The sequence below is a fragment of the Equus asinus genome, chromosome 17 (genome assembly GCF_041296235.1).
Source record: "Equus asinus isolate D_3611 breed Donkey chromosome 17, EquAss-T2T_v2, whole genome shotgun sequence".
NCBI classification, from domain to species: Eukaryota; Metazoa; Chordata; class Mammalia; order Perissodactyla; family Equidae; genus Equus; species Equus asinus.
This window is the reverse complement of record NC_091806.1, coordinates 40,576,370-40,603,330: the sequence shown is the minus strand read 5'-3', so window position 1 is coordinate 40,603,330 and position 26,961 is coordinate 40,576,370. Positions and strand designations below refer to the sequence as shown.

The following is a 26,961-nucleotide window of genomic DNA, read 5'->3' as shown; positions in this document are numbered from 1 at the left end:
TAATGTGATGTGGTAATCTAACTCAGGAGGAGGAGGGAGAAGTGAAAAATAAATGATATTTCTAACTTGAATGACCTGATGGTCGTATTCGATTCCCTATCTATGCTTCTCCCAGTGGATCTCGTCCATCCCCATGGCTTTAAATACCAATTCCAGGCTGACGATCTCTAAATTCCCAATTCCCTGAGCTTCAGCCTTGAATACTTAACTGCCCGTTGCCCTCTTCACTTGGATGTCTCTAAGGCATTTCAAATTCAACATTTGAAAAATGGAACTTCACAAATGATTTGCCTCCCTCACTCCGAAACCCGCTGTTCTGTCTCAATGAATGGTACTACTCTCCCTTGTGTTCCAGTGAGAGAAGATGAGCAACATCCTTGACGCCCCCTTCTTCCTCACCCCTCATATCCCACTCCTCAGAAAGTTCCATTATTTCTACCTTGGGAATATATCACAAGGGAAATGCATCCCCTCTCTCTGTCTGCACTGTCACCATCCTAGGCCAAGCGACCCCCATCTCTCACCTGGGTGGTTGTGAGTCCACACTTCCTTCCAACTTCCACTCTGGCTCCAAATTCCAACCACAGTGATCTTTTAGGAACCCAAGTTTGATTGTTAATCCTGCAATGTTGTGCTTTATAAGAAATATATAGTTGGTTATCTGAATGCTATATGTCTGGTCTTCATCCACAGTTCCTGGCTCACAGCTCTCAAAACCTTTGGAATTTCCTAAGTGTTGAGAGTGACAAAGATGTCTTTTGTTGTGTTAATCAGGTGACTTTTGGACCCCACTCAAGGGGACCAGCCATGTGATCAGAGGATTGGAACTTTCAGTCCCGCCTCCTGATTTCCAGGGAGGAAAGGAGGGCTTGAGGTTGACTCAGTTGCCAACAGCCAACGACTTAGTCAAGCATAACTGTGTAATGAAGCCTCCATAAAAAAATCCAAAAAGAAAGCTGGTGGCCTTTTTTTCTGAGAGCTTCCACATTGGGGAACCAGAATATGCTACCGTGCTGGGCCCCAAGCTCCAGGAGGACAGGGTCTCCTTTGTTCAGAACCTCATCCCATGTATCTCTTCATCTGGCTGTTGATTCGTATCCTTTCATATCCTTTGTGATATATGGGTAAGCTAGTGAGTAAATGGATTTTCTTGAGTTCTGTGAGCCATTCCAACAAATTAATCGAACCCAAGGAGGGGGTTGTGTGGGGACCTCTGAGTTATAGCCAGTTGGTCAGAAATATAGGCAACAACCTCAGCTTGTGATTGGCATCCTGAGTTCAATGGGGTCATTGGAATTTCCAATTTATAGCTGGTTGGTCAGAAGCACAGGGAACCTGGGCTTGCAGTTGGTGTCTGAAGTGGAAGGCAGTCTGAATCCTTTACATGTGGAATCTGATTCCATCTCTGGGTGGATAGTGTCAGAAGTGAGTTAATTCTCGGACAATCTGCCGGTATCTGAGAACTGCTTGGTGGTGTGGGGAAGCCTCCACACACACGATGGAATTGGGTTCAAGAACCCTTGGTAATCCTCTCACCCAATGACTTCCAACTGCACTTAACGTAACAACCACCACCATCCCATGGCTTACAAGGCTCCACGTTGGATCTCAGCTTCACTGGACTTCCCTCCTCCCTGTCACTCACTCTCCTTTTGCCTCACTGGCATCCTTGTGGTCCCCATAACAAGTCTTTCCTTCCTTGGGTCCTCACCTTTGCTTGGCCATTGTTCTCACTGTGTGGAATGCTCTGCCTTGTTTTTGTGGGGCCGGCTTCTTTTCATCGTTCAAACTTCAGCCTAAATTTTCCCTCTTGGGTCACTGTCCCACGACCTAAGGAGGTTCCACATCCTTCTCCATATCCTCTGTAGCCAATCCTTTCATTAAGAACACGTGCTGACCACAACTTGAAAATATTTGTTTATCTTATTTATTGTTTGTCTCCCCCACTGGATGTCAACTCCATGAGGGCAGCCTGGCACATAGAAGGTGCCAAGAGGTATTTATTGAATTAATGAACAGGTGGGTGATGGGGGCACGCACAGAGGGCCAGGAGAAGAGTGACATTCAAGGGATGGGCAAAGGGGCTTTCAGGAGACCTGAGATCGAGGGACAGGAGGGTAGTGTCAGTAACCAAGAGAGGAATGACATGTCGGTTGGTGAGGCTTTTGGCTTCAGGTAACAGCAAACCTGTCCAATGGTGACATAGACAGACAGGATTATTTTTCTCGTAGTCAGGATGTTCAGTGGCAAAGCTCTGGCCAGTGTCACTGAGGTCCTCTTGGCCTTCCCTCAGCTTTAAGTATCACTTCCTCACACGGCTGAGTTCAAAGACAGGAAAGAGGGAGCAGCGTGGGGCAGACATTCTCTTCACATGTCTTCCTCTCATTGATGAGGGGTGGGGTGGTGGAGGGGCTGTCTCCAGAAGACTCCGACCAATGTCCTCCTATATCCCACTGGTCAGAAAGGACACATGCCTGCTCTTAGACCAGGGTTCTGCCCACCTTGCTGAAATAAAAGAATCTCTTTCCTGGCCTTTAACAAAGTTGAGATTCTGCCAGCTAGGGAGGAGGGGAATGATAAACAATGAACAGCTCTTGCCCTAAGCACATTTCACAAGGAGATTTTTTTTCTGTTGGGTTAGCTGATGCAAGGAGATCAAATGGGATAGGGATTGAGACGTGGCCTCTGGATTCGATGGTTTTAGACTATTTATGGCCCTTGAGGGGACAGTTCCCATAGAGTGGCTGTGCTGGGCTGCACGCTGCAGGGGTCTTAGGAATTACCGAGAGAAGTTCAGAAGCGTGTGGAGGCTTTTCTGAGGAGACTCAGTTGCCTTCTGAGACAGGAGGGAAGAGGGCAGGATGGTGAAGATGCCCAGCAGCGATGAAGATTCCTCTCACTTTCCTTTGTGTCACAATGGGCTCCTTTAGAGATTGAATCCATGGCCTTGACCTTTCCATCAACTTTGTTTTAACATTGTGATATAATAAACTCTAAAGAAAAAGATCACATTTGTGTGGTCGTACACTGGAAAGTCCAAGGACAAAGCCTGATCCTTTGGTTTTCTCGTTCAGATGGATGGCACCGCCCAGTACACGGTCAGGGGAGTGACTGTTATGGTGCAATCCAGAGGGTGCAGGTCACTTAGACTGCACGGAGCCACCAGATCCCGCAGCCGGATGGCCAGCAGGGTGGAGGGAGAGAGTCCTGAGCTGGGCAGAGGACTCCGGTTCCAGGTCCAGGTCCACCACCTACAAGCTGGGGTTCATCGGCACTCTCCAAGCCTGTGACTTCATCTGCAGAGCGTTGGCTTGTGGCAGCCTGTCTCCTCCCTCTCTGCCCACAGTTATAAAATGTGCTGGCTCTTCATAGGGATTTAAGTGATTGCCTTCTTGCCCGCTCCACCACCCCCTTCTGGGGAGTTTTGACCCTGCTCAGGACCCTCTGGAATAGGATGATGTTTCCCTTCGTTATTAGCCCCCGTCCCTCATTTCTGGCATTTTTTCCCCGTTTGTTTAGGGGAATGATGGCATAGGGCCCAGCTAGTAGGATTGGGAGCCAAACATTTCTCCTCTATTTATTCAGATCGTAGCTATGGAGGCAGCAAAAAGCAAACAGAAATTCGACTAGAAATATGAGCTTGATATTACGCATCATTTAAAGCTGGTGTCTACTTGCGTAGGAGGCATAAAACACAACATTATGTTAAAATGAATAATAGCCCCAACAGAAAAAAAAAAAGTGCATTTTTAAGAAAAAGTTCTTAGCGGGAATGTTCAGCTGCTAAGTTGGTAGGATTGACACCAGCATCATGTGCTGTCTCTCAGGGCGTGAGTTCTGAAGGGGACACGTTTCCTCTTAGGTCATCCCCTTTATCCCGCACGTGAGGACGGACTTTGACCTAAGGAGGGCTCCGTGCATGGAGTCGTTGGGGAAAGGTTGATGTTGGTAAGAAGTGAGGAATGAGATTATTCGGTCCCATCAAAGCTGCCCCCAATCAGATCAGTCCTGCCTATCAGCTGGGTCACCTGGACTCGACTTCATCATCTCTAAAACGGGACAAATAATAGGTTCTCCCTCACGGGATGGCTATGGGGATTCAATGAGTTTATACCTTTGAAGTGTTTAGGAAAGTGCCTGGATGGAATCAGTTACTCAATCGACAAACACAGAGTGTCTGTATCTTGGCCACGTTGTGCCTTGTGGGAAGAAAGCCCAGGTGTGTCTCTGCCCTCCAGGAATCAGTATCTAGCTGGAGAAAGAAAATGGGCAACGTGGAAATCAATAGAGAACAAGCGAGGCCTCTGGGAGCAGCCCTTCCCCGCGGTGCGGATGTCCTGGAGGGTGAGCAGCTGCTGGGTGGGGCGCTGTCAACCAGCCCTGCTTAATCTTCTGGCAGCCGAAGCAGAGAGAAAGGAGAATCTGGTATTCATTGTGTGGTTGTTTCTAATTTCCTTCTGCTTTCGAGATCCTCTTCTGAGGGAGAACAATGCCTTGAACAAGGCTCTGGCTTCCTCGGCCAGGCACCCGCCCAGCTGTGGGGGAGGTGGCGCCCAAGAGAATACAATGGCCGGGCACTCCAAGGGCAGATGGCCTTTGATTCCTGTCCTCTGAGAATGGCTGGGGACAGTGGCGTTTGGTGGCTGGCTCGAGTCTCAGCTTATTGTTTGTTATTATATCCCCGGGGCTTTGAGCAAGTTCCCCCAGTCTCATTTATGAGTTTTATTTTTAAATTTTCCCTATTTGCCAAGGAAGGATGACCTTCCTGCACCACCAGGGTTCTTCTGAGTCTGGGTGGGCTGAGAGGGCCATAGAGCCCACAGGACTTCATGGAGGACCTTGATTCTGGAGCTACGAGGCCGCTCCATGCCACGGTGCCACCAGCAGGAGCGGGGACAGCATTGGGTCCTTGAGCGCATTGGCCCTACCACGTCCAGCTCCCAGGCCAGTGCCTGGGAGGGATGCTCAGCAGAAGTCCCCCGGGCTGACATTTCCCCAGCCCGTGCCTTGTAAGGCCAGCCGGGCGCAGAAGGCCCAGGACTGTGTCCAAGGAATGGGGTGCGGTTTCCTCATTCCTTTCTGTCTTCATACTTGGCCTCTTATTTGTGGATTTCAGTACATTTATCCGCCTTTCTGGGTTTCTTTTTCATCACCAGAAAGCAGAGTGACTCCAAAAGCGAGTAGTGACCCACGTGTGTAAAGGGCAGAAGAAAGCCCACAGGCTATTTGACTATGATCTTCAAGTCTATAAGCTTTTATTGAGAAAGATGCTATGAGGACGGCAGGTGGGAACAAGAGGAATGAGGGCGTGACACAGCCCTGAAAGGGGCTATAGCGGGGGTCAGCTGTCTTTAAGATGCAGCGAAACTGAAGCAGGGTTTCCTATACTTAGGTCACTCAAGTGCCATCACCACAAGTTCTGCCATATCTATACACCATCTGTGTGCTATTTGTTTAATAGTTCTCTTCAGATAGATTTATTTGTAAAGCCTTACATTTAATTAAAAAGAAACTTTTATGTCGCTACCATAAATGAAACCCTGTATTTTTCTAAGAAGCATTGAAACCAGTCCTTAATTGTTAAAACAAAAATATGCATCTTGTACCACTAAAATCTTGAATGCCACCCAGCGTTTTGTGTAAGTTCTTGGTGTAGGGCTTTTACACACGAGGGGGTCTCCGTGTGTGTCTGATGGTGATGTCGGGGGGAGTTTGATGTTGGCAAGAAGTAATGAGGAGGGTGATCTGTACTGATCCGTGATCCCACCAAAGATGCCCCAGGGAGAGCGCCCTTGTTGTTTGACCAGGGCTTCTCCAGGCTCTGTAGCAGCATCTCCAATATGGATGAATGACAGCATCTCCTTCAGAGGCTGGATGAGGGTGGACTGAGTTCATATATTTATAAGGTGTTTAGAAGGTGTCTAGTGCGTAGTAAGCACTCAACAAATGTTGACATCCACTGTAACTTGGAAGACTCTGGTTGAGGGCTCTTGGCTGCCCTGAGGATCCTAGGATGTGCCTGCTTGGAGACAGGGTCAGGGCAGACATGGTCTTCAGGCTCCCTCCCACTCTCCATGGATCTCTCGCTCAGTAACTCCTCTGTGGGGCAGGTGATCATTATTTCCCTCAGGATGATAGGATTAAACTAAGATGTAGTCACGGCATTAGTCATCACGAAACATCCCCTTTGGGACTGGTGGTCATGGGTGGTCCTCCACTGGAGGCTCTGGAACAGGCTCCAAGGGATGGGTATGCATATGCACAGGCTTTGAGTTGTTGGATTTGAGTCTGCTGCTTCATCTGAGCAGCCCCAGTGGTTTCTGGAATGGGACTCACGGCTTGGAGTGAGAAAGGAGCTGTGGGAAGCAATCCCAGGTTCCCCGGTGGACTGGAAATTCTGCCGCAGGCCCTGGAATTTGGACTTCCTGTTTGGCCTGGCACTTGTTCCCCGACATATTTGGATCTGACACATCCTCTTCCCCCCACCTCAGGATCCATTTCCTCATCTGTAAAATGAGGGGGCTGCACTAGATCATATCTAAGGCTCCTTGAAGCTTGGGAAAGCTGTGATTTGCCTCTTCACTTTTCCCTCAGGCCTCTTGGTTGACGGTAAGAAGAAAGGCAGGAAGGAAAAGGGAGAAATAGGGAGAGCTGTGCATCCTACAGTAAACAGCACAGGTCCCCACAACACAGAATCAGCCAGTCCAAAATGTCAACAGCACTGAGGTTGAGAAACCCAGCTTTAGGGGAGGAAAGATGGAAGAAAAGGTTTAAAAGGCAAATGTTGGGCCAGCCCAGTGGCCTAGTGCTTAAGTTCACATGCTCAGCTTCAGCAGCCCGGGGTTCGCAGGTTTGGATCTTGGGTGCGGACCCACACACCGCTCATCAAGCCACACTCTGGTTGCATCCCACATACAAAATAGAGGAAGATGGGCACAGATGTTAGCTCAGAGACAATTTTTCTCAAGCAAAAAGAGGAGGATTGGCAACAGATGTTAGCTCAAGGCCAATCTTCTTCACTGGGAACAAAAAAAGGGCAAATGCATAATACATGCTCTATGGATGACAAATGGTTAGACAAATGATAACGAAAGGGAAAATTCAGGAAGAAAAGAAATGCATGGGGAAAAAATTTATAAAGGAGGGGAGAAAAAGTTGCTAAGATGGGGAAGGATGTGTTTGCACTGTGATCAGAGCTTCAGTTGTTAAAGTAAGCTGCTGACCTGAGAGTATAAACCAGTGTGGGGAATTGCTATTCTCCCCTCTCCTTCCTGGTTCACTTTGGAACCTGCCACCACCCTGTTAGGGGGTTCTCCTATGGAATTACAGCAAGGTAGTCGTTAGCAATGGTGCCTGTAGATGCCACAAGGTGGTCTTAGGATAACAGGCTGGATGGTGCAAAGACTTAGGCAGTCATTATCATGTGAGACTGTCACGGTTAGTTTTTCTAGACCTCTGTTCATTACTGAAATAACAACCAGGCAGTTATTTCCAACTCTACAGGGAGATACCACGAAAGCAAGATTAAAAGAAATCAACATAGAGAGACTGTCTTCCCGACCTCAGGGGGTGGGCAAAAATCTCTAAGATAGAACACCAGGGGCACTAATCATAGAAGAAAAATCGATCAATTGGATTTTATCAAAATCAAAGCCTCTCTTCATCGAAAGTCACCATTAGAAACATGAGAAGGCAAGCCTCAGACTCGGAAGAAGGTATCTGCCATATGCACATCTGACAAAGCATTCGTTTCCAGACTATGTGAAGACCTACCATAAAACAATGAGAAAAAGACAAATGATCCAATAAAGCCTGGACAGGAGACTTAACAGGAGGCTGCCCTGTGGCCGAGGAGTTAAGTTCATGAGCTCGGCTTTGGCGGCCTGGGGTTTGCCGGTTCGGATCCTGGGCACGGACCTAACACTGCTCATCAGGCCGTGCTGTGGCAGCATCCCACACAGAAGAACTAGAATGACTTGAAACTAGGATATACAACTATGCACTGGGGCTTTGGGGAGGAAAAAAAAGAGGAAGATTGGCAACAGATGTTAGCTCAGGGCCAATCTTCCTACCAAAACAAACAAAGAAAGTATGTTAAATGAACATTAAAAAACAGAGACTTAACAGACACTCACAAAAAGGGCATATCCAGATGGCCAAATAAACTATGAGAAGATGCTCAACATCATTACTCATCAGGAAAATGCAAATTAAAACCACAAAGAGAACCAAGGAAGTGAAAGACCTATGCACTGAAAACTATAAGACATCGTTGAAAGAAACTGAAGATGACATAAAGAAATGGAAAGATATTCCATGCTCATGGATTGGAAGAGTAAACATAGTTAAAATGCCCATGTTACCTAAAGCAATCTACAGATTCAATGTAATCCCAGTGAGAATCCCAATGACATTCTTCACGGAAATAGAACAAAGAATCCTAAAATTTAAATGGAACAGCAAAAGACCCCAAATAGCTAAAGCAATCCTGAGAAAAAAGAACAAAGCTGGAGGCATCACAATCCCTGACTTCAAAATATAATACAAGCTATAGTAATCAAAACAGTGTGATACAAAAACAGACACACAGATCAATGGAACCGAATTGAAAGCCCAGAAATAAAACCACACATCTGTGAACAGCTAATCACCAACAAAGGAACCCAGAACATACAATGGAGAAAGGAAAATCTCTCCAATAAATGGTACTGGGAAAACTGGACAACTACATGCAAAAGAATGAAAGTAGACCACTATCTTTCTCCCTACACAAAAATAGACTCAAAATGGACCAAAGACTTGAAGGTAAGACCTGAAACCATAAAACTTCTAGAAGAAAATATAGGCAGTACACTCTTTGACATCAGCCTTAAAAGAATCTTTTCAAATATCATGTCTACTTGGACGAGGGAAATAAAAGAAAAAATAAACAAGTGGGACTTCATCAGACTAAAGAGCTTCTGGAAGGCAAAGGAAACCAGGATCAAAACCAAACCCAACTAAGTGGGAGAAAATATTTGCAAACTACATATCCAACAAGGGGTTAATCTCCATAATATATAAAGAACTCACACAAATGAACTACAAAAAACCAAACAACCCAATCAAAAAGTGGGCAGAGGATATGAACAGACATTTTTCCAAAGAAGAAATACAGATGGCCAACAGGCACATGAAAAGATGTTCCACATCACTAATGATCAGGGAAACGCAAATCAAAACTACACTTAGATATCACATTATGCCCGTTAGAATGGCTATAATCACCAAGACAAAAAACAACAAATGTTGGAGAGGTTGTGGAGAAAAGGGGACCTTCATACACTGCTGATGGGAATGCAAACTGGTGCAGCCCCTGTGGAAAACAGTAGGAAGATTCCTCAAAAAATTAGAAATAGAAGTACCATATGACGTAGCTATCCCACTACTGGGGATTTATCCAAAGAACTTGAAATCAACAATACAAAGAGACTTACGCACCCCTATGTTCATTGCAGCATTATTCACTAGAGCCAAGACGTGGAAGCAACCCAAGGACCCATCGACTGATGATTAGATAAAGAAGATGCGGTACATATACACAATGGAATACTACTCAGCCATAAAAAAAGACAAAATTGCTCCATTCCAACCACACGGATGGACCTTAAGGGTGTTATGTTCAGCAAAATAAGCCAGACTGAGAAGGACAAACACCATATGATTTCACTCATTTGTGAAAGATAAACAAGTTTACAGACAAAGGGAACAGTTTAGTGGTTCCCAGGGGGAAGGGGGTGGGGAGTGGGCACAAGGGGTGAAGGGGCACATTTATATGGTGTCTGACAAATAATAATGCACAAGTGAAATTTCACAATGTTATAAACTATTATGACCACAATAAAAAAAAAAAAAGAAGATGGGGAGACTTGAGTCCCTGGATATCAGGATACATGGTGAAGTTCTCTATGGAAAATGGTTTCCAAGGCTTCTGTGATTGAGGGAAGTAGCAGGTGAAACAGAAAGCTTTGATGCAGCACCAAGAATCACGCTAAGATCCCAAGCCAAGTGGCAAGAGCACAGCTTGTGCTGTTCAAGTCCTGGCTCCCACATTTAGCAGCTGTGAGACTCAGATAAGCTATTTAACCTCTCTCAGCCTCAGTTTCCTCACCTGTAAAATGGGAATATATCTGGCTGATAGAGTGGTTTGGATGGATTAAGTGAAATAGTCTATATAAAGCACCTGGCAATATATATATTTTGTCTTCTTTTTTTGGGGGCGGGGGGGAAGATTAGCCCTGAGCTAACATCTGCCGCCAATCCTCCTCTTTTTGCTGAGGAAGACTGACCCTGAGCTAACCATGCCCATCTTCCTCTACTTTATATGTGGGACGCCTGCCACAGCATGGCTTGACAAGCTGTGCATAGGTCCACACCCAGGATCCTAACTGGCAAACCCCGGGCCGCCAAAGTGGAACGTGCGAACTTAACCACTGTGCCACAGGGCCAGCCCCTGTAATATATTTTGAAGTCAGGGATTGTGATGCCACCAGCTTTGTTCCTGTTTCTCAGGATTGCTTTTGCTATTCGGGGCCTTTTGTTGCCCCATATAAATTTTAGGATTCTTTGTTCGATTTCCATGAAAAATCTGATGGGGATTGTATTAAATCTGTAGATTGCTTTAGGTAGTATGGACATTTTAACTATGTTTATTCTTCCAATCCATATGCATGGAATGTTTTTCCATTTCTTTATGTCATTATTGATTTCTTTCAGTAATGTCTTATAATTTTCCCTGTATAGGTCTTTCACCTCCTTGGTTAAATTTATTCCTGGATATTTTATTCTTTTTGTTGTGATTGTAAATGGGATCGTATTCTTGAGTTCTTGTTCTGTTAGTTCATTATTGGAGTATATGAAAGACACTGATTTTTGTATGTTGGTTTTGTGTCCTGCAACTTTGCTGTAGTTGTTGATTATTTCTAATAGTTTTCCAAAGGATTTTTTAGGGTTTTCTATATATAAAATCACATCATCTGCACACAGCGAGTTTCACTTCTTCATTGTCTAATTAGATTCCTTTTATATCTTTTTCTTGCCTAATTGCTCTGGGAAAAACCTCCAGTACTGTGTTGAATAAGAGTGGTGAGAGTGGGCACCCTTGTCTTGTCCCTGTTCTCAGAAGGATGACTTTCAGTTTTTCCCTATTGAGTAAGATGTTGGCTGTGGGTTTGTCATATATGGCCTTTATCATATTGAGGTAGTTTTCTTCTATACCTGTTTTATTGAGAGTTTTTAAAGTCATAAATGGCTGTTGGATCTTGTCGAATGCTTTCTCTGCATCTATTGAGATGATCATGTGGGTTTTATTCCTCATTTTGTTGATGTGGTGTATCACATTGATTGATTCGCAGATATTGAACCAACCCTGTGTCCCTGGTATGAATCCCACTTGATCATGGCATATGATCTTTTTAATGTATTGCCATACTTGGCTTGCCAATATTTTGTTGAGGATTTTTGCATCAATGTTCATCAGCGATATTGGCCTGTAATTTCCCCTCTTTGTATTGTCCTTGTCTGGCTTTGGTATCAGGGTGATGTTGGGCTTGTAGAATGTGTTAGGAATTTTTCCATCTTCCTCAATTTTTTGGAATAGTTTGAGAAGGATAGGTAATAAATCTTCTTTGAATGTTTGGTAGAATTCTCCAGAGAAGCCTTCTGGTCTTGGACTTTTATTTTTTGGGAGGTTTTTTATTACTGTTTTAATCCCTTTACTTGTGATTGGCCTATTCAGATTCTCTATTTTTTCTTGATTCAGTTTTGGGAGGTTGTAAGAGTCTAAGAATTTATTCGTTTCTTCTAGATTTTCCAGTTTGTTGCCATATAAATCCCCCTATCTTCTTAGAAGAAAAATGTGAAATGGGAACCCATCTCCTTTATACACCCTTTCTTTCTTTCTTCTTTTGGTGAGGAACATTGGCCCTGAGCTAACATCTGTGCCAATCTTCCTCTATTTCATATGTAGGATGCCACCACAGCATAGCTTGACAAGCGGTGTGTAGATCTGTGCCCAGGATCTGTACTTGTGAACCCCAGGCTGCTGATACGGAGCACATGAACTTAACCACTACACCACTGGGCCAGCCCCTACACGCCCTTTCCATGAATTTGTTTCAATCGGGAGGAGAACCTATGGTTTCCTGCCCACCTTGTTCATCCTAACCATTCTGTGTTGCCAATTCTGTGATAATGAAACCCTGAGTATTGACTATAGCGTTCAATATTGTGAGCCAAGTTCAGACTCCAGCTTTGCTCCTCTTAAACTGTGAGGCTCTTGGGAAGTTATTTAATTTCTCAAAGTGTTTGTTTCCTTGTCTATAAAAAGGGGATCTTGGTATTTAGCTTATAGTTTCACTGTGAGGGTTGAATGAAGTCACACCTAAGAAGTGCTCAGCCCAGCATCAGGATCAGAGCTAGTACTCTAGAAAGGGGAGTCTAGAAACGTCACAGCTCTCACTCAATTGATGCTCCATTCTTTCCAAGCCTCTAAAAGAGGCTTAGCATCTTTGTCCTCTAAGCCATTCAACACACGTTTGAAAAAACAGTTCTGCTAATAATTTTTCCACAAAGTGAAGCTACTGGAGGAATGGGGCAGAATCTTGGTGCTTCAGTAAGGGAGGGGGGAGGAAGCTCATTTTCAACTAAATTGATTAGCAAGAAGATATTTGTGTGGACCTTCAGGAATGGGTAGGATTCAGTCACAGAGAGAGGAAAGGACCAGAAGGTCATTCTAAGTCGGGGGATTGAGAGAAAGTGGTACCTAGAGAGCAAAGGTGGAGTTTGGGAATGGTGGGCAGGCCATTTTGGTTGGCACCTAAGATTGACGTGGGGACTAGTGGAAGATAAAGTGGGAAAGGAAAATTGGCTCCAGATGAGGTCCCACAAAGAAAGCTGGACTTTTGCTATAGGAAAAGGAGTCACTGAACATTCTTTTTTTCTTTTCTTTTTTTTTTTTTTTAAAGATTAGCACTCGAGCTAACATCTGTTGCTAAGTTTCTTTTTTTCTTCTTCTTCTTTTTGTCCCCAAGGCCACCCAGTACATAGTTGTATATTCTAGTTGCAGGTCCTTCTGGTTGTTCGCTGAACATTCTTGAGCAGGGGAGGTGTAAGATGAAGCTGGGGTGTGCAGACCCACGTGGGAGGTGAAAGCCACTGGGCCAGGAGGCCAGGGAGGAGAGAAATGTGCAGGTTCGGGTGGAGAGGAGTTGAGTGTGACTGCGGGTGGAGGTGGTGGGACGGAAAGGAAGGTGTGGGTAGTTGGGGAATGGAAGTGAAGGACTCCTGAAGTCTTGGAGTCTATGAATTTTCAGTTTATGAAGCAGAGAGACGGAAGCAGAGAGACAGTCATTTGGAGATGATAATGAAAGGGATTTCTTAATGGCTGAAGGAAGCCATTAAGACTAGAGAGGGTGCATCTTACCCTTCCTGGCTCCTCACCTTCTTCAGTCTGCTATTTGCACGTTCTCAAGAACACGTGGTCCTCTTCCGGTCTCAGACACGTACGCGGCACCCAAAGGACAGACCTGGCTTTCTGCAAGCTTCCTTTCCACGCTTGCCACATAGGAGCCTCACAGAGGGAGGCATGTCAACACCAAAACAGACCCAACAGTAGAAAAGTTTCCAAATCGACCCCTCCCACAGGCAGGAGGCCTTTCTACCTAGGGGTCGGGGGACCTTTTTCAGCCTGTGCAAAGTTAACAAATGACCTCCTGATTTTAGGGAGAGATGCAAACAGTGTTTTGAAGAAAAATCTCTTTGTTATTGTTGTTTTACAGGGCTCTAGCAGGGGCCAGGAAGAAAACCGCCCCCTCTGAAGGTTGTTTTTGTGACTGTGCTTTGGAGCATTGTTCTAAAAATGGGAAATTACACGTTGCTGTGCCAAAGGAAACAAGCACCTGCAGTTAGAGGAAGACCTTCCACGAGGCGGCTTTCAGAGCCCCAGCCAGTTCTGGACGCCGGGCTGCCACAGGAGTTCCATTTGGTGCGTTTCTTCCCTTCTAAAGGCATAGGGTGTGGGCTTACATTTGTAACCAGGGTGGGCTCTGGCAACTTTGGGCTCTAGTGATTGTCTTCTTCTCATTCATTCAATAAACATCTATCAAGCATCTATGTTGGGTCAGCCTTGGTGGTTTTCACGACTCCCTTCCCTGGCATTGTCAAAAACCATTGGGGGAGTTGGCTACTGGCAGGCGGCTTTCTGGTTACCTTTCTTCAGTGTTCTGAGTCAGTGCACAACTTCTGCCTCCAAATGACAAGGAGCTAGAGAGAACCCCAGCACATTCTCTCCTTCCTCTCCTTTCTTTCCCCCTCTTTCTTCCCTCCCCACCCTTCTTTCTCTTCCTTCATTAGTTTCCAAAAAGAAAAATGTTATTTTTAACATGTCAGTCAATATATTTCTTTAGGCATGTGATTTTTCGAAGTTTCCAGTTCCTGGGGTACACACAGTCTGAAATTCTTGTTCTACAGTGTTAGACATCAAAAGATACTTTTTTGTTTAGCTGATTAATGTTTAACATTTATCGACACGGATATAATTGCAAAATAATTAGGTTTTGAAATTTATCAAGCGTGAAATGAATACATTTCAGATGAAGTTGTGGGTTAAAGAGAATCCAGTTTCACAAGCTGATCTCATCTTTATTGGAAATGAGAAAGAAGAAGGGAGTAATGGGAAACAATGAGTTTCAAACTTTGTGGGATGCATTGACTTTGGTTAGAACCTTCTGCCCGTGAAGCGCGTATTCCTCCAATAGGTTAGCCCAAGAGTGATGGCAGATGGAGTCAGGGCGATCTCTCTGGGACCACTTGGTTATTGATGTGGTCCCTCCTGGAAGAAGAGAGATGGAAATAAAAGGCTTTCTGGTTCCGTAACACACTTAATCTACTGTCTTAGTTTCTACATTGGTTTCAACTTTTCCAATAGAGGTTCAAAAGTGGGACCCCTCTACGATGGAGCACATGATACAGATTCACATTCCAGTCATCTACTTTTTACTTTTATTTTTGCTTACTTGGATTTTCAAATTTTTCTTTAATGAATGGCAAGAGAACAAAAATTTGGATCACACCCTCATGGGGCTCGTGTTCTCGAGAGGAAAGCAGACATAAGCAAACATGCCACAGTGAGATGAGGGCATGACAGAGCCTCAATTAGGTGTCATGGGAGGAGAGAGAGTCCCTGGTCCTCGGGTCATCAGGGGCAGGATGGGAAGAGCCCAAGAGCTGAGTCTTGAAGGAATCTTAAGTTTGCCAGATTTAGTAGATACAATACAGGATGCCAGGTTAAATTTGAGTTTTAGATAAATAATGAATCATTTTTTTAGTATAGATACGTCCCAAATATTGCATAGGTCCTGAAGGATGGAGTCTGGGTCTTCAGGTGACTTTGGGAAGGGAGGCACTTTGGCCAGTGGGAACTGCCTGTGCAAAGGTGTGGAGGTGTGAACAGCATGGATCTGTTGCCTGTTTCAAATACAAATGTATGTGCCTCATAGCAAGGCAGGTAACTGCCACCTGAGGAAGGAGGTCTGCCAGCCAGGAAGATCCTCTGTTCTGGACTGATGGTTTCAGATTTCCCCTTGGTTCCTTTTTTCCCATGACTCCCTCTTCCATAAACCATGCACTTGGGGCTGGCTGGAGGACAGATGAGAAGCGGGACTTGGGTTGTTCTAGACAGCACTGCCAGGGTTGGTCTCATGGCTTTGTGGCCTCAGAGCTTGTTTGAGGGGACAAACAAGAAGGATTCCATCTCTTAGAGGTGGCTGCACATTGACCAAGCCTCCAGACTGATAGCTGCAACCAGAAGCACATTTATTAAATTGCTGTGAGAACTGCAAAGGCATATTCTCCCCCCGTGGACAAGCATCATGAAGGCTGAGGGGGGCGAGCACAGACTGAGGACGAGGAGATGGTTGAAGGGGTGCCCAGGAAGGGTTCCTCGTCAATGGAAGCTGCACTGTTCCTGCTCAGGACCCATTTGTCTCCCTCGAGCTACTCCCCATCCCCTCCCGTATGGCACCCTGACCCTTTCTGTTCATCCAGTGGGGCACAGTTCACCGGGCTAGATTTCTACTTACTAAATGACACCCACATTCTAGTCCCGCCCCCTCATGACTCCCTGATCACCTTGGTGGAGTGTAGGGTGTGGGTGAAATCTTTTCTCCTAGTTAGAGACAATCTCTGGTTCATCCCCATAGACGGCTCACCCCATCCACTGTGTGAATTTACCAACCTATCTCTGAGGGTAACTTTACTTCCACGCATTGTTCTCTGCTGCACCCCCAAAGTAGGTGGGGGAAACAGCAAGATTTGAGGCCAGAGTGACAGGCAGGGCCATTCTTCAAGGAGAGCCTCTGGTGCCGTGTGAGGAGTCTGGACTTTATCCTATACGAGACTGGTAGCAGAGAAGGATTTTAAGCAAAAGCATGAAATCACTCTTTGACTTTTGGCAATCACAGGAAGGCAGCAAGACTGAAATCTTAGAGACCATTTAGGAGGCAGAATAAAGTCCCCCCAAAGATGTCCACGACCTAATTCCCAGAACATATGAATACATTAGGTTACATGGTGAAGGGAAGTGAAGGGTGCAGATGGAATTAGGGTTGCTAATCAGCTGACACTGAGTGGGGCAGATTATCATGGATTACCAGGCTGGGCCCAGTGTAGCACAAAGGTCCTTCTACTGGAGAAAGGAGGCAGAAGAGAAGGCCAGAGTCAGAGAGAGAGCTGAAGAGGCCGTGCTGCTGACTTTGAAGCTAGGGGAAGGGGCCAACAGCCAAGGAATGAAGGTGATCTTTAGAAACTGAAAAAGCAAGAAACAGACTCTCCCCAGAGCCTCCAGAAGGAACACAGCCTGCTGACACTTTTATTTTTAGCTCAATGAAACCATGTCGGACTTCTGACCTCCAGATCTGTAAGATAAGAAATTTCTTGGGGTTTTTTTCTTTTAAGCCACTAAGTTTGTGGTACTTTCTTACAGCAGCCATAGGAAACTAATTTAGAGGCTATTTGCAATAATCCAGGCCAGAGGTGGTGAAGGCCTGCTGCTGGCAATAAGAGTAGAAAGAGGGAGACTAGTTCAAGGTAAACTGAGAAGGAGATGAGCTCGGAGACTGATTGGACTTAGAGGGGAGGAGGGTCAGGAAATCCTTTCTCCTGCCCCCACGCCCTGAGGCTTGCTCCTCATCTCACCTCTCCGGAGGAGCCCCACCCAAGTCTCCACGCTCTCCTGGGGCAGAGGGAGTACCTGCTTCTCTTGCCAAGGCCCTAAGAGGGAATTCTAAAGGATGCTCTGCAGTTACACACCTTGCATGCACACAGCACGATCCAGTGCTGCAGCCACATAACTCCAGACGTTTTATGAGTTAACTAGACTTTCGCGATAGGCCAGGAATCCATTCGCTTGATGACAAAGAAGTCTGAGTTCCAAGCCCTGGTTTATCCGTTCCAACACTGGTGACCATGCATGCTTAGCTGAATCTATTTTCAGATTTTTTTTTTTGCATGTTCTGTAGTTTTATAATTTTAGTCTGCTCATGGAAGTATGTTGGGTGGCTAACTACTGATGATTCATCCTCACACTGTTCCCATGTGCCTGTTGGTGTGCTCTGTAAGTGCTCGGAAAGAACGTTCCCTAATTACATGTTTCAGAACGCACTGTTTGTGTGGCCCCTTCATCATCAATCAAGGTTTTCTTTATCATCTATCTGAAGCCATTTTGAGCTGCAATCACCCTGCGGTGAATTACTACCCACAAATCCCTTGGCATTTGTAAACAGCATGCCTTGCATCAGCCATAAACTAGACATAATTTTATCCACATTATCTTGATAAAGTTGATGAAGGCTGGTTTTGCTTCCTCTACCTGCCTCATGAGTCATTTATAGAATTTTCTGCCAGGCTAACCTCAACCACCTGACATGTTGAGGATGTAGAACTCCGGCTTTCCTGCTGATAATCAATTCAGGCTAAACACTGAAATATAGTCAGGGCAAGCCCTGGGATTTCCTAACATGATGGCAATGTTTGATAATTACCATTCCTCATCAGCTTTCTTCAAGAGTCAATGTTCTTTTGGTTGCAGGCGGTGGCAGTAACAGACAATTTTCAAAGAAAATTTTCGCCCAGATTCGCAGTTTAGTTGATAATGTGATCAAGAATTGAGGTCTTTCCCCTGGGCCCCTCAGAGCTATGAACGCTAAAACTAACATAGTACTAAAAATACCTTTCTTGCATTTTATCTTTTTTTTTTTTTTTGCTTTGTTGAGATACATTTTGAGTTTTTTCTTTACATAGTTTGTGCTTAATGCTTCTCAAATGCAGGAGACTTATATTCATGTATTGGCCTCCTTGTCTCAGAGTTTGGCATATTCATAGTGAAAGCGGCTGATTATATAATTATATATTTATGGGATACAGGGGTGGATAAACTTTTTCTCCTCCCTCTCCTCTTCCTTCTTCAAATGTAAAAACCATTCTTCACTTGAGGTCCATCCAAAAATAGGCCATGGCCTGAATTTGGCCCACTGGCCGCAGTGTGCGGACCATGCTGTAACCAACGGTTAAGCGCACACAGCCAAAAATGAACCCGATGAACGTTCCTCCATTTCTCTCATTTCCTTCTGCTTCCTGGAGGCATGCATCACACCAATACGTGCTCTTTCTGTGGTTGTGATCAGTTCATCTCTCATTCTGCCCTTTTGAAACTGAAGGCACATTTCTGTGTTGACAGCTCACGTTCTTGTGGATTGCCTACGTCTCCAGCCCCCTTGAGGCAGACACTGCAATATAATTGTTCTTCCTTTTATCCTCAGACACCTGTGTTGTATTTGCCCTAGGTAAATATTTCTCTAGCTGTGAATAGGTAATTTAAATTCTGAACCTTTTATGGCCCTGGATCCTTATCCCTTTGAACAATGCTCATGTAGGTGGATGGCCCCCCACAGGCAAAGGTACGTGAGTTAATGATGACCCAGATGCAGAAGAATGGGGGCCTTAGCAGGGAGGAAGTGAGGAAGCAGGCGGCCCCCCATCAAGGGGCCAGGAATCTCTTTTGGAACTGCCAAGCCCCCTGACCTGCCCTGGAATTTTTGCAATCGCAAAGACCCCCCTTTGTGGCAGACAGTGAAGAGTGGAGTGTGCTGGCTTTACCGTTCCTGTGTGCAAGCGTGTGTTTTGGGGGTGGGTGGACATTTCTCAGCAGTTTCACTTCATTTATTGGCTCAGGACATTCCTGCATCTGGGATCCCACTCTCTGTAAGGCCGGGGTTGGGGCCTGGGGGCTGGAACTGGGTTGGGTGAGGAATAAATGAGAAATTGCCAAAGGAGTAAGCAGTCGATACAGACAATGAGGTTGTGGTTTCTGCTTCCAGACTTTAAAATGGGGTGGATGGAGATCAAGGTGAGCTCCACCAGCGCCCTCGGGTCCTCTCTACCTTCGGGGCCATCTCAGGTTCTAAAGTCTGTTGGGCTCCTCCTTGGAATCGTCTGGAAATGGAATTATTACTAATTCCAAAAGGGCTGACACATCACTGGCAGCGTTCAACGGGCAGCAACTTTGTGTGACTGCCCCTGTTTTTCCTAAAGATTCTGATTAAAAAACCCTAAAAAATCAAATTAAAGCGATCATACAGACGATAAAAGATGCCTAGAAAGGAACACGTTTCACCAGCTGTCCGGTAGAGCGAGCCGGGCAGCAGGGCGCGGGGCTCAGAAGCCCCCAGGCCCAACCTGCGCCTCCGCGCCGCGACGCCTTGGTCGACACCGCCCCCTAGTGGCCGCGGCTGCGCCAGGCGCGGAGGGCGGGGAGTGCACGTCCCCGTGGGACCACGTCGCTTCTTGGAAAAATCTGGACTGAAGGGGTTTCTCTCTCTCTATTCAGTCTCCTTCCGTGCCTTCTGCCCATGTCCTTTCCGTTCCCGCCTGCCATGTGCTCGCCTTTCATTCAGCCGCTGGGGATGGTGTGGCCTGACCAGGGACCGATTGCCACCGGACAGGGGGTATTTTGAGGTTTTTATATCGACATGGGATGCATCTTTGTGACCAATTCTATTCTTTGCACATTTTGCTCTAGGGCGATTTTTTTTTTGTGGTGAAATATCATTTATTTAATTAATTAAATTAATTTTTTTATTGAGGTTAATTTCAGTTGTGCATTATTGTCAGTCACCTTATAGGTGCACCCCTTCACCCTTTGTGCCCACCCCCAACCTCCACCCCTCTTCCCTGTGGTAACCTCTAATCTATTGTCTTTGTCCACGTGTTTATCTTCCACATATGAGTAGAATCATACTGTGTTTGTCTTTCTCTATTGGGCTTATTTCACTTAACGTAATACCCTCAAGGTCCATCCACGTTGTTGTGAATGAGAAGATTTTGTCAATTTTTTAATGGCTGAGTGGTATTCCCTTGTATATATATACTCCACATCTTTATCCAATCATCAGTTGATGGGTGCTTAGGTTGCCTTCACGTCTTGGCTATGGTGAATAATGCTGCCATGAACATAGGGGTGTATACGTCTCTTTGAATTGCTGATTTCAAGTTCTTTGGATAGATACCCAGTAGTGGGATGGCTGGGTCATATGGTATTTCTATTTTTAGTTTTTTGAGAAATCTCCATACTGTTTTCCATAGTGGCTGAACCAGTTTGCATTCCCACCAGCAGTGTATGAGGGTTCCTTTTTCTCCACAACCTTTCCAACATTTGTTATTTTTTGTCTTGGAGATTGTAGCCATTCTAATGTAAGGTGTAAGGTGATATCTTAGTGTAGTTTTGATTTGCGTTTCCCTGATGATCAGTGATGTTGAGCATCTTTTCATGTTTCTATTAGCCATCTGTATATCTTCTTTGGAGAAATGTCTGTTCATATCCTTTGCCTGTTTTTTGATCAGGTTGTTTGTTTTTTTGTTGTTGGGTTGTGTGAGTTCTTTATATATTATGGAGATTAACCCTTTGTCACATATATGATTTACAAATATTTTGTCCCAGTTGGTGGGTTTTCTTTTTGTTTCAATCCTGGTTTCCTTTGCCTTGTAGAAGCTCTTTAGTCTGATGAAGTCCCAATTGTTTGCTCTTTCTTTTGTTTCCCTTGTGCGAGAAGACGTGGTGTTTGAAAAGATCCTTTTAAGACCTATGTCAAAGTGTGTACTGCTTATATTTTCTTCTAGAAGTTTTATGGTTTCAGCTCTTACCTTCAAGTCTTTGATCCACTTTGAGTTTATCTTTGTATGGTGTAAGAGAATGGTCTACTTTCATTCTTTTGCATGTGGCTGTCCAGTTTTCTCAGCATCATTTGTTGAAGAGACTTTCCTTTCTCCATTGTATGTTCTTGGCTCCTTTGTCGAAGATTAGCTGTCCATAGGAGTGTGGTTTTATTTCTGGGCTTTCAATTCTGTTCCGTTGATCTGTGTGCCTGTTTTTGTACCAGTACCATGCTGTTTTGGTTACTATAGCTTTGCAGTATATTTTGAAGTCAGGGATTGTGATGCCTCCAGCTTTGTTCTTTTTTCTCAGGATTGCTTTAGCAATTCAGGGTCTTTTGTTGCCCTGTATGAATTTTAGGATTCTTTGTTCCATTTCTGTGAAGAAAGTCATTGGGATTCTGGTTGGGATTGCATTGAATCTGTAGAATGCTTTAGGTAACATGGGCATTATAACTATGTTTATTCTTCCAATCCATGTGCATGGAATGTCTTTCCATTTCTTTATGCAGTTATCAATTTCTTTCAGTAATGTCTTATACTTTTCAGTGTATAGGTCTTTTACTTCCTTGGTTAAATTTATTCCAAGATATTTTATTCTTTCTGTTGTGATTGTGAATGGGATTGTGTTCTTGAGTTCTCTTAGTTCATTATTAGAGTAGAGAAATGCAAATGATTTATGTAAGTTGATTTTGTATCCTGCAACTTTGCTGTAATTGTTAATTACTTCTAGTAGTTTTCCAATGGATTTTTTAGGGTTTTCTATATATAAAATCATGTCGTCCACAAACAGTGAGAGTTTCACTTCTTCATTGCCTATTTGGATTCCTTTTATTTCTTTTTCTTGCCTAATTGCTCTGGCCAAAACCTCCAGTACTATGTTGAATAAGAGTGGTGAGAGTGGGCACCCTTGTCTTGTTCCTGTTCCCAGAGGGATGGCTTTCAGTTTTTCCCTGTTAAGTATGATGTTGGCTGAGGGTTTGTCACATATGGTCTTCATTATGTTGAGGTACTTTCTTTCTATACCTATTTTTTTAAAGATTTTATTTTTCCTTTTTCTCCCCAAAGCCCCCCAGTACATAGTTGTGTATTTTTTAGTTGTGGATTCTTCTGGGTGTGGCATGTGGGATGCTGCCTCAGCATGGCTTGATGAGCAGTGCCATGTCTGTGCCCAGGATCCGAACTCGCAAAACCCTGTGCCGCTGAAGCGGAGTGTGCGAACTTAACCACTCAGCCAGGGGGCTGGCCCCCACCTTCTATACCCATTTTATTATTTTCTTTTATCATAAATAGATGTTGGATCTTGTTGAATGCTTTGTCTGCATCTATTGAGATGATCATGTGGTTTTTGTTCCTTTTTTTGTTAATGTGGTGTATCACATTGATTGACTTGCGAATGTTGAACCATTCCTGTGTCCCTGGTATAAATCCCACTTGGTCATGTTGTATGATCTTTTCAATGTATTGCTGTATTTGGTTTGCCAATATTTTGTTGAGGATTTTTGCATCAATGTTCATCAGCAATATTGGCCTGTAATTTTCCTTCTCTGTGTTGTCCTTGTCTGGCTTTGGTATCAGGGTGATGTTGGTTTCATAGAATGTGTTAGGGAGTGCTCCACCTTCCTCAATTTTATGGAATAGTTTGAGAAGGATAGGTAATAAATCTTCTTTGAACATTTGGTAGAATTCTCCAGAGAAGCTGTCTGGTCCTGGACTTTTACTTTTGGGGAGGTTTTTGATTACTGTTTTAATCTCTTTACTTGTGATTGGTCTGTTCAGATTCTCTGTTTTTTTCTTGATTCAGTTTTGGGAGTTTGTAAGAGTCTAAGAATTTATCCATTTCTTCTAGGTTGTCTAATTTGTTGGCATATAGTTTTTCATAGTATTCTCTTATAATCCTTTGTATTTCTGTGGTATCCATTGTGATTTCTCCTCTTTCATTTCTAACTTTATTTATTTGGGTCTTCTCTCTTTTTTTTAGTGAGCCTGGGTAAGGGTTTGTCAATTTTGTTTATTTTCTCAAAGAACCAGTTCTTTGTTTCATTGATCCTTTCTACTGTCTTTTTGGCTTCAATTTCATTTATTTCTTCTCTAATTTTTATTATTTCTCTCCTTCTACTGAATTTGGGCTTTGTTTGTTCTTCTTTTTCTAATTCTGTTAGGTGTAGTTTGAGATTGCTTATCTGAGATTTTTCTGGCTTCTTGTGATGACCCTGGTTGCAATGAATTTCTCTCTTAGGACCGATTTTGCTGCACCCCAAATTGGTATGGTGTGTTTTCATTTTCATTTGTCTCCAGATAATATTTGATTTCTCCTTTGGTTTCTTCAGTGATCCATTGGTCGTTCAGTAGCATGTTGTTTAATCTCCACATCTTTGCCCCCTTCCCAGCTTTTTTCTTGTAATTGATTTCTGGTTTCATAACATTATGGTCGGAAAAGATGTTTGATATTATTTCAATCCTCTTAAATTTATTGAGGTTTGCTTTGTTTCCCAAGATATGGTCTATCCTTGAGAATTTCCATGCACACTTGAGAAGCATGTGTAACCTGCTGTTTTTGGATGGAGTGTTCTATATATATCTATTAAGTCCATCTGGCCTAGGTTTCCTTTTAATTCTACAATTTCTTTGTTGACTTTCTGTCTGGATGATCTATCCATTGATGTAAGTGGGGTGTTGAGGTCACCTACTATTATTGTATTGTTGTTGATATCTCCTTTTAGGTTTGTTAATAGTTGCTTTATGTACTTTGGTGCTCCTATTTTGGGTGCATATATGTTTATAAGTGTTATGTCTTCTTGGTGGAGTGTCCTTTTATCATTGTATACTGCTCCTCTTTGTCTCTCTTTACCTTTTTCATCTTGAAGTCTACTTTGTCTGATATACACATGGTGACATCTGCTTTCTTTTGTTCGCTATTAGCTTGGAGTATCGTCTTCCATCCCTTCACTCTGAGTCTGTGTTTGTCTTTTGGGCTGAAATGTGTTTCCTGGAGGCAGCATATTGTTGGGTCTTCTTTTTTAATCCATCCTGCCACTCTGTCTTTTCATTGGAGAATTCAATCCATTTACATTTTGAGTGGTTATTGATATGTGGTGGCTTAATGCTGCCATTTTATCACTCATTCTCCAGTTCTCCTGCATTTCCTTTGTTTCTCATCTCGTGTATTTCAGACTACCAATTCAGTTAGGTAGTTTTCTATGCTGGTTTTCTTAGTTTTCTCCTTATTTATCATTTGTGTCTCTGTTCTAATTATTTGTTTAGTTGTTACCATGTGGTTTGTATAAAAAATCTCATAGATGAGATAGTACATTTTCTGATAGTCTCATATTTCCTTAGACTAAGCTGGTTCCATCCCCTTCCTCTTCCCCTTCTAAGTTGTTACTGTCACATCTTATTTCTTCTTGTGTTGTGAGTTTGTGGTTAAAATGACCAGATTATGTTTATTCTTGGTGTTCTCCTTTCCTGTATCTTTAATGTTGTAATTAAGCATTTGCTAACCTGTTCTGATGGAGAGCTGCAATTTTTTGATTTTATCTGTCTACTTATCACCTTGCTCAGAGTTTTGTAACCCCTTTTCTTTTTCTTTTCTTTTTTTTTAGGTATCAGGGCCTTCCTGAAGATTTCTTGTAGGGGAGGTCTTGTGGCAATGAACTCCCTTAACTTGTTTATCTGAGAAAGTTATTTCTCCATTGTATTTGAAAGATATTTTCCCTGGATAGAGTATTCTTGGCTGAAAGTTTCTGTCTTTCAGAATTTTGAATCTATCATTCCACTCCCTCCTAGCCTGTAAGGTTTCTGTTGAGAACTCTGCTGACAGCCTGATAGGGGTTCCTTTGTAGGTCATTTTCTTCTGCCTTGCTGCCCTTAATCTTTTTTCTTTGTCATTGAATTTTGCCAGCTTCACTACTATGTGCCTTGGAGTGGGTCTCTTTACATTGATAAAGTTGGGAGTCCTATTGGCTTCTGTTACGTGGATTTCTAGCTCCCTCCTCAGGTTTGGGAAGTTCTCAGCTATTGTTTCCTTGAACAAGCTTTCTGCTTCATTCTCCTTCTCTTGGCCCTCTGGGATACTTATAATCCTTATGTTGCATTTCTTCAGTCAGATAATTGGTTGCACCAGGCCTTGAGCTTGGTGGGCAGGGCCCCCCCCTCCCGCCCCCGACTGGGACAGAGCCCGAGTCACTCCCTGGGGCCACAGTGGGACTGTGGATTTTCCCACTGGACCAAGGAAGCATCATGCTGGGGCTCAGGGTTGTCACTGCCCATTCCCACGGCCCTGCTGGGTCTCACTGGCCTTTTCGGGGCTGCAGCAGAGCTATGGGCGTTTAAGGCACCTGGCAGTTGTGCTCACCTGGCTGCACTGCATCTGCTCCTAGGTCTCACCAGCCTTTGTGCTTGGTGGTCGGGGCCTCCCTACTGGGTCTGAGCCCGAGTCACTCCCTGGGGCCGCAGTGGGGTTGTGGATTTTCCCACTGGCCCAAAAAGTAATCACAGGGGCCTCAAGCCTGCAGTCACCTGTTTCCACAGTCTTGCCAAGCTGCACGCCCACCCTTGGGGCCACAGCGGTCCTATGAGCGCTTCAACTGGGAGATCAGTCGCTCGTGGATATTGGGCTGTCTGGGGGCCAGAGGGTTTTCACCTATCTCCACCTCCTCCCTGGGGGTAGTCCATCCACCTCCCAATGTATAGCAGTGCCGCTCTCTCAGGCATCCTGAGGTGCTGTGTGAGTATCCTCCACTGATCAAGGAATGTCCATTTAGTTGTAGCTCAAAGGGGGAGAGACAAAGGGAACTTCTCCCTCTGCCATGTTGCTGATATCCTAGGACGATTTTTAAAACCAATCACCAGTACTTTTTCAGCAGTCGATGCTGTGTGGCCTGTGCAAAGGCCCTGAGGTGGGAAGGGGCTTGGATCTTTAAAAAAAACACAACTGAAGGAGGCCCAGGAGGTGTGGGTGGGGGTTGTGGACTGAGCAGGAGGAGTGAGCAGTGGGATGGAGGTGGGAGATGACAGTTAGTGATGGGCATGCTCTGCATTTAGTATTTTCTGAGAGTCCTGGGAAACTTTGAAGGATTTTACTTGGGGGAGGTGTGGCAGTGGAAGGGGGTTTTCATTTGATAAGAATTGCCTTGGCGGTTGCCTAGAGAAGGGACTGCAGGGATACCATTGTGAGCTGGGAGCCAGTTAGGAGGCCCCTGGGGTTGTGCACGTGGGCTGGGTGGTGTGGCCAGGGGTGGCCCGGTGGACACAGAGAGGGTTCCCAGAGGTGCTCTGGAGGTAGTCTTGCTTGACTGGGTGTGCTGGTGCTGGAGAGGGGAGGGTCAGGGATGCTCCTCTGGCTTCTGATTGGAGCTGCCGGGAGGATGGAGATAGACCTTACTGAGATTAGAAGCAGACTAGGGAGAGGGATCAGGAGCTCTGCTGGACAAGAGGAGTTTGAGATGTTGGGTAGATGGTAGGATGTAAGGGAAGGAGGTCTGGGCTGTTTTGGTGGCAGGTAATAGAAACCTAGAGGAAAGCTTCTAAATTTTCTGCTGGGGCCCAAGGGCATGGCTTAGTGGCATTCAAAAATGGTGGGGCCGGGGGGGGAGCCCCAAGCATCCTCCACACTGCATTCTCTGTGCACCTGCTCATCTTCCCTTTTGCTTGATCCTCTGCCTGGAATGCTGTGTCCTCCTGCCCTCATCCCTCCTGTCTGGGTCCCCTCATCCCTCC

General features: G+C 44.6%; 1 protein-coding gene across 2 annotated transcripts in view; it reads left to right on the top strand.

Moving 5' to 3' along the window:
• The window catches only part of AHNAK (AHNAK nucleoprotein), a 138,332-nt gene that overhangs the window by 76,688 nt on the left and 34,683 nt on the right, over positions 1-26,961 (top strand). The window contains exon 6 of one of the 2 annotated variants that reach the window (XM_070488002.1): positions 13,818-14,149. The exons of the other annotated variant lie outside the window; for it this stretch is intronic. Coding sequence (XP_070344103.1) covers positions 13,818-13,825 — 8 coding nt within the window. The 3' untranslated portion in view covers positions 13,826-14,149. Of the gene's footprint in view, positions 1-13,817; positions 14,150-26,961 lie in introns of those variants that run through there. 2 annotated transcript variants of the gene reach the window in all.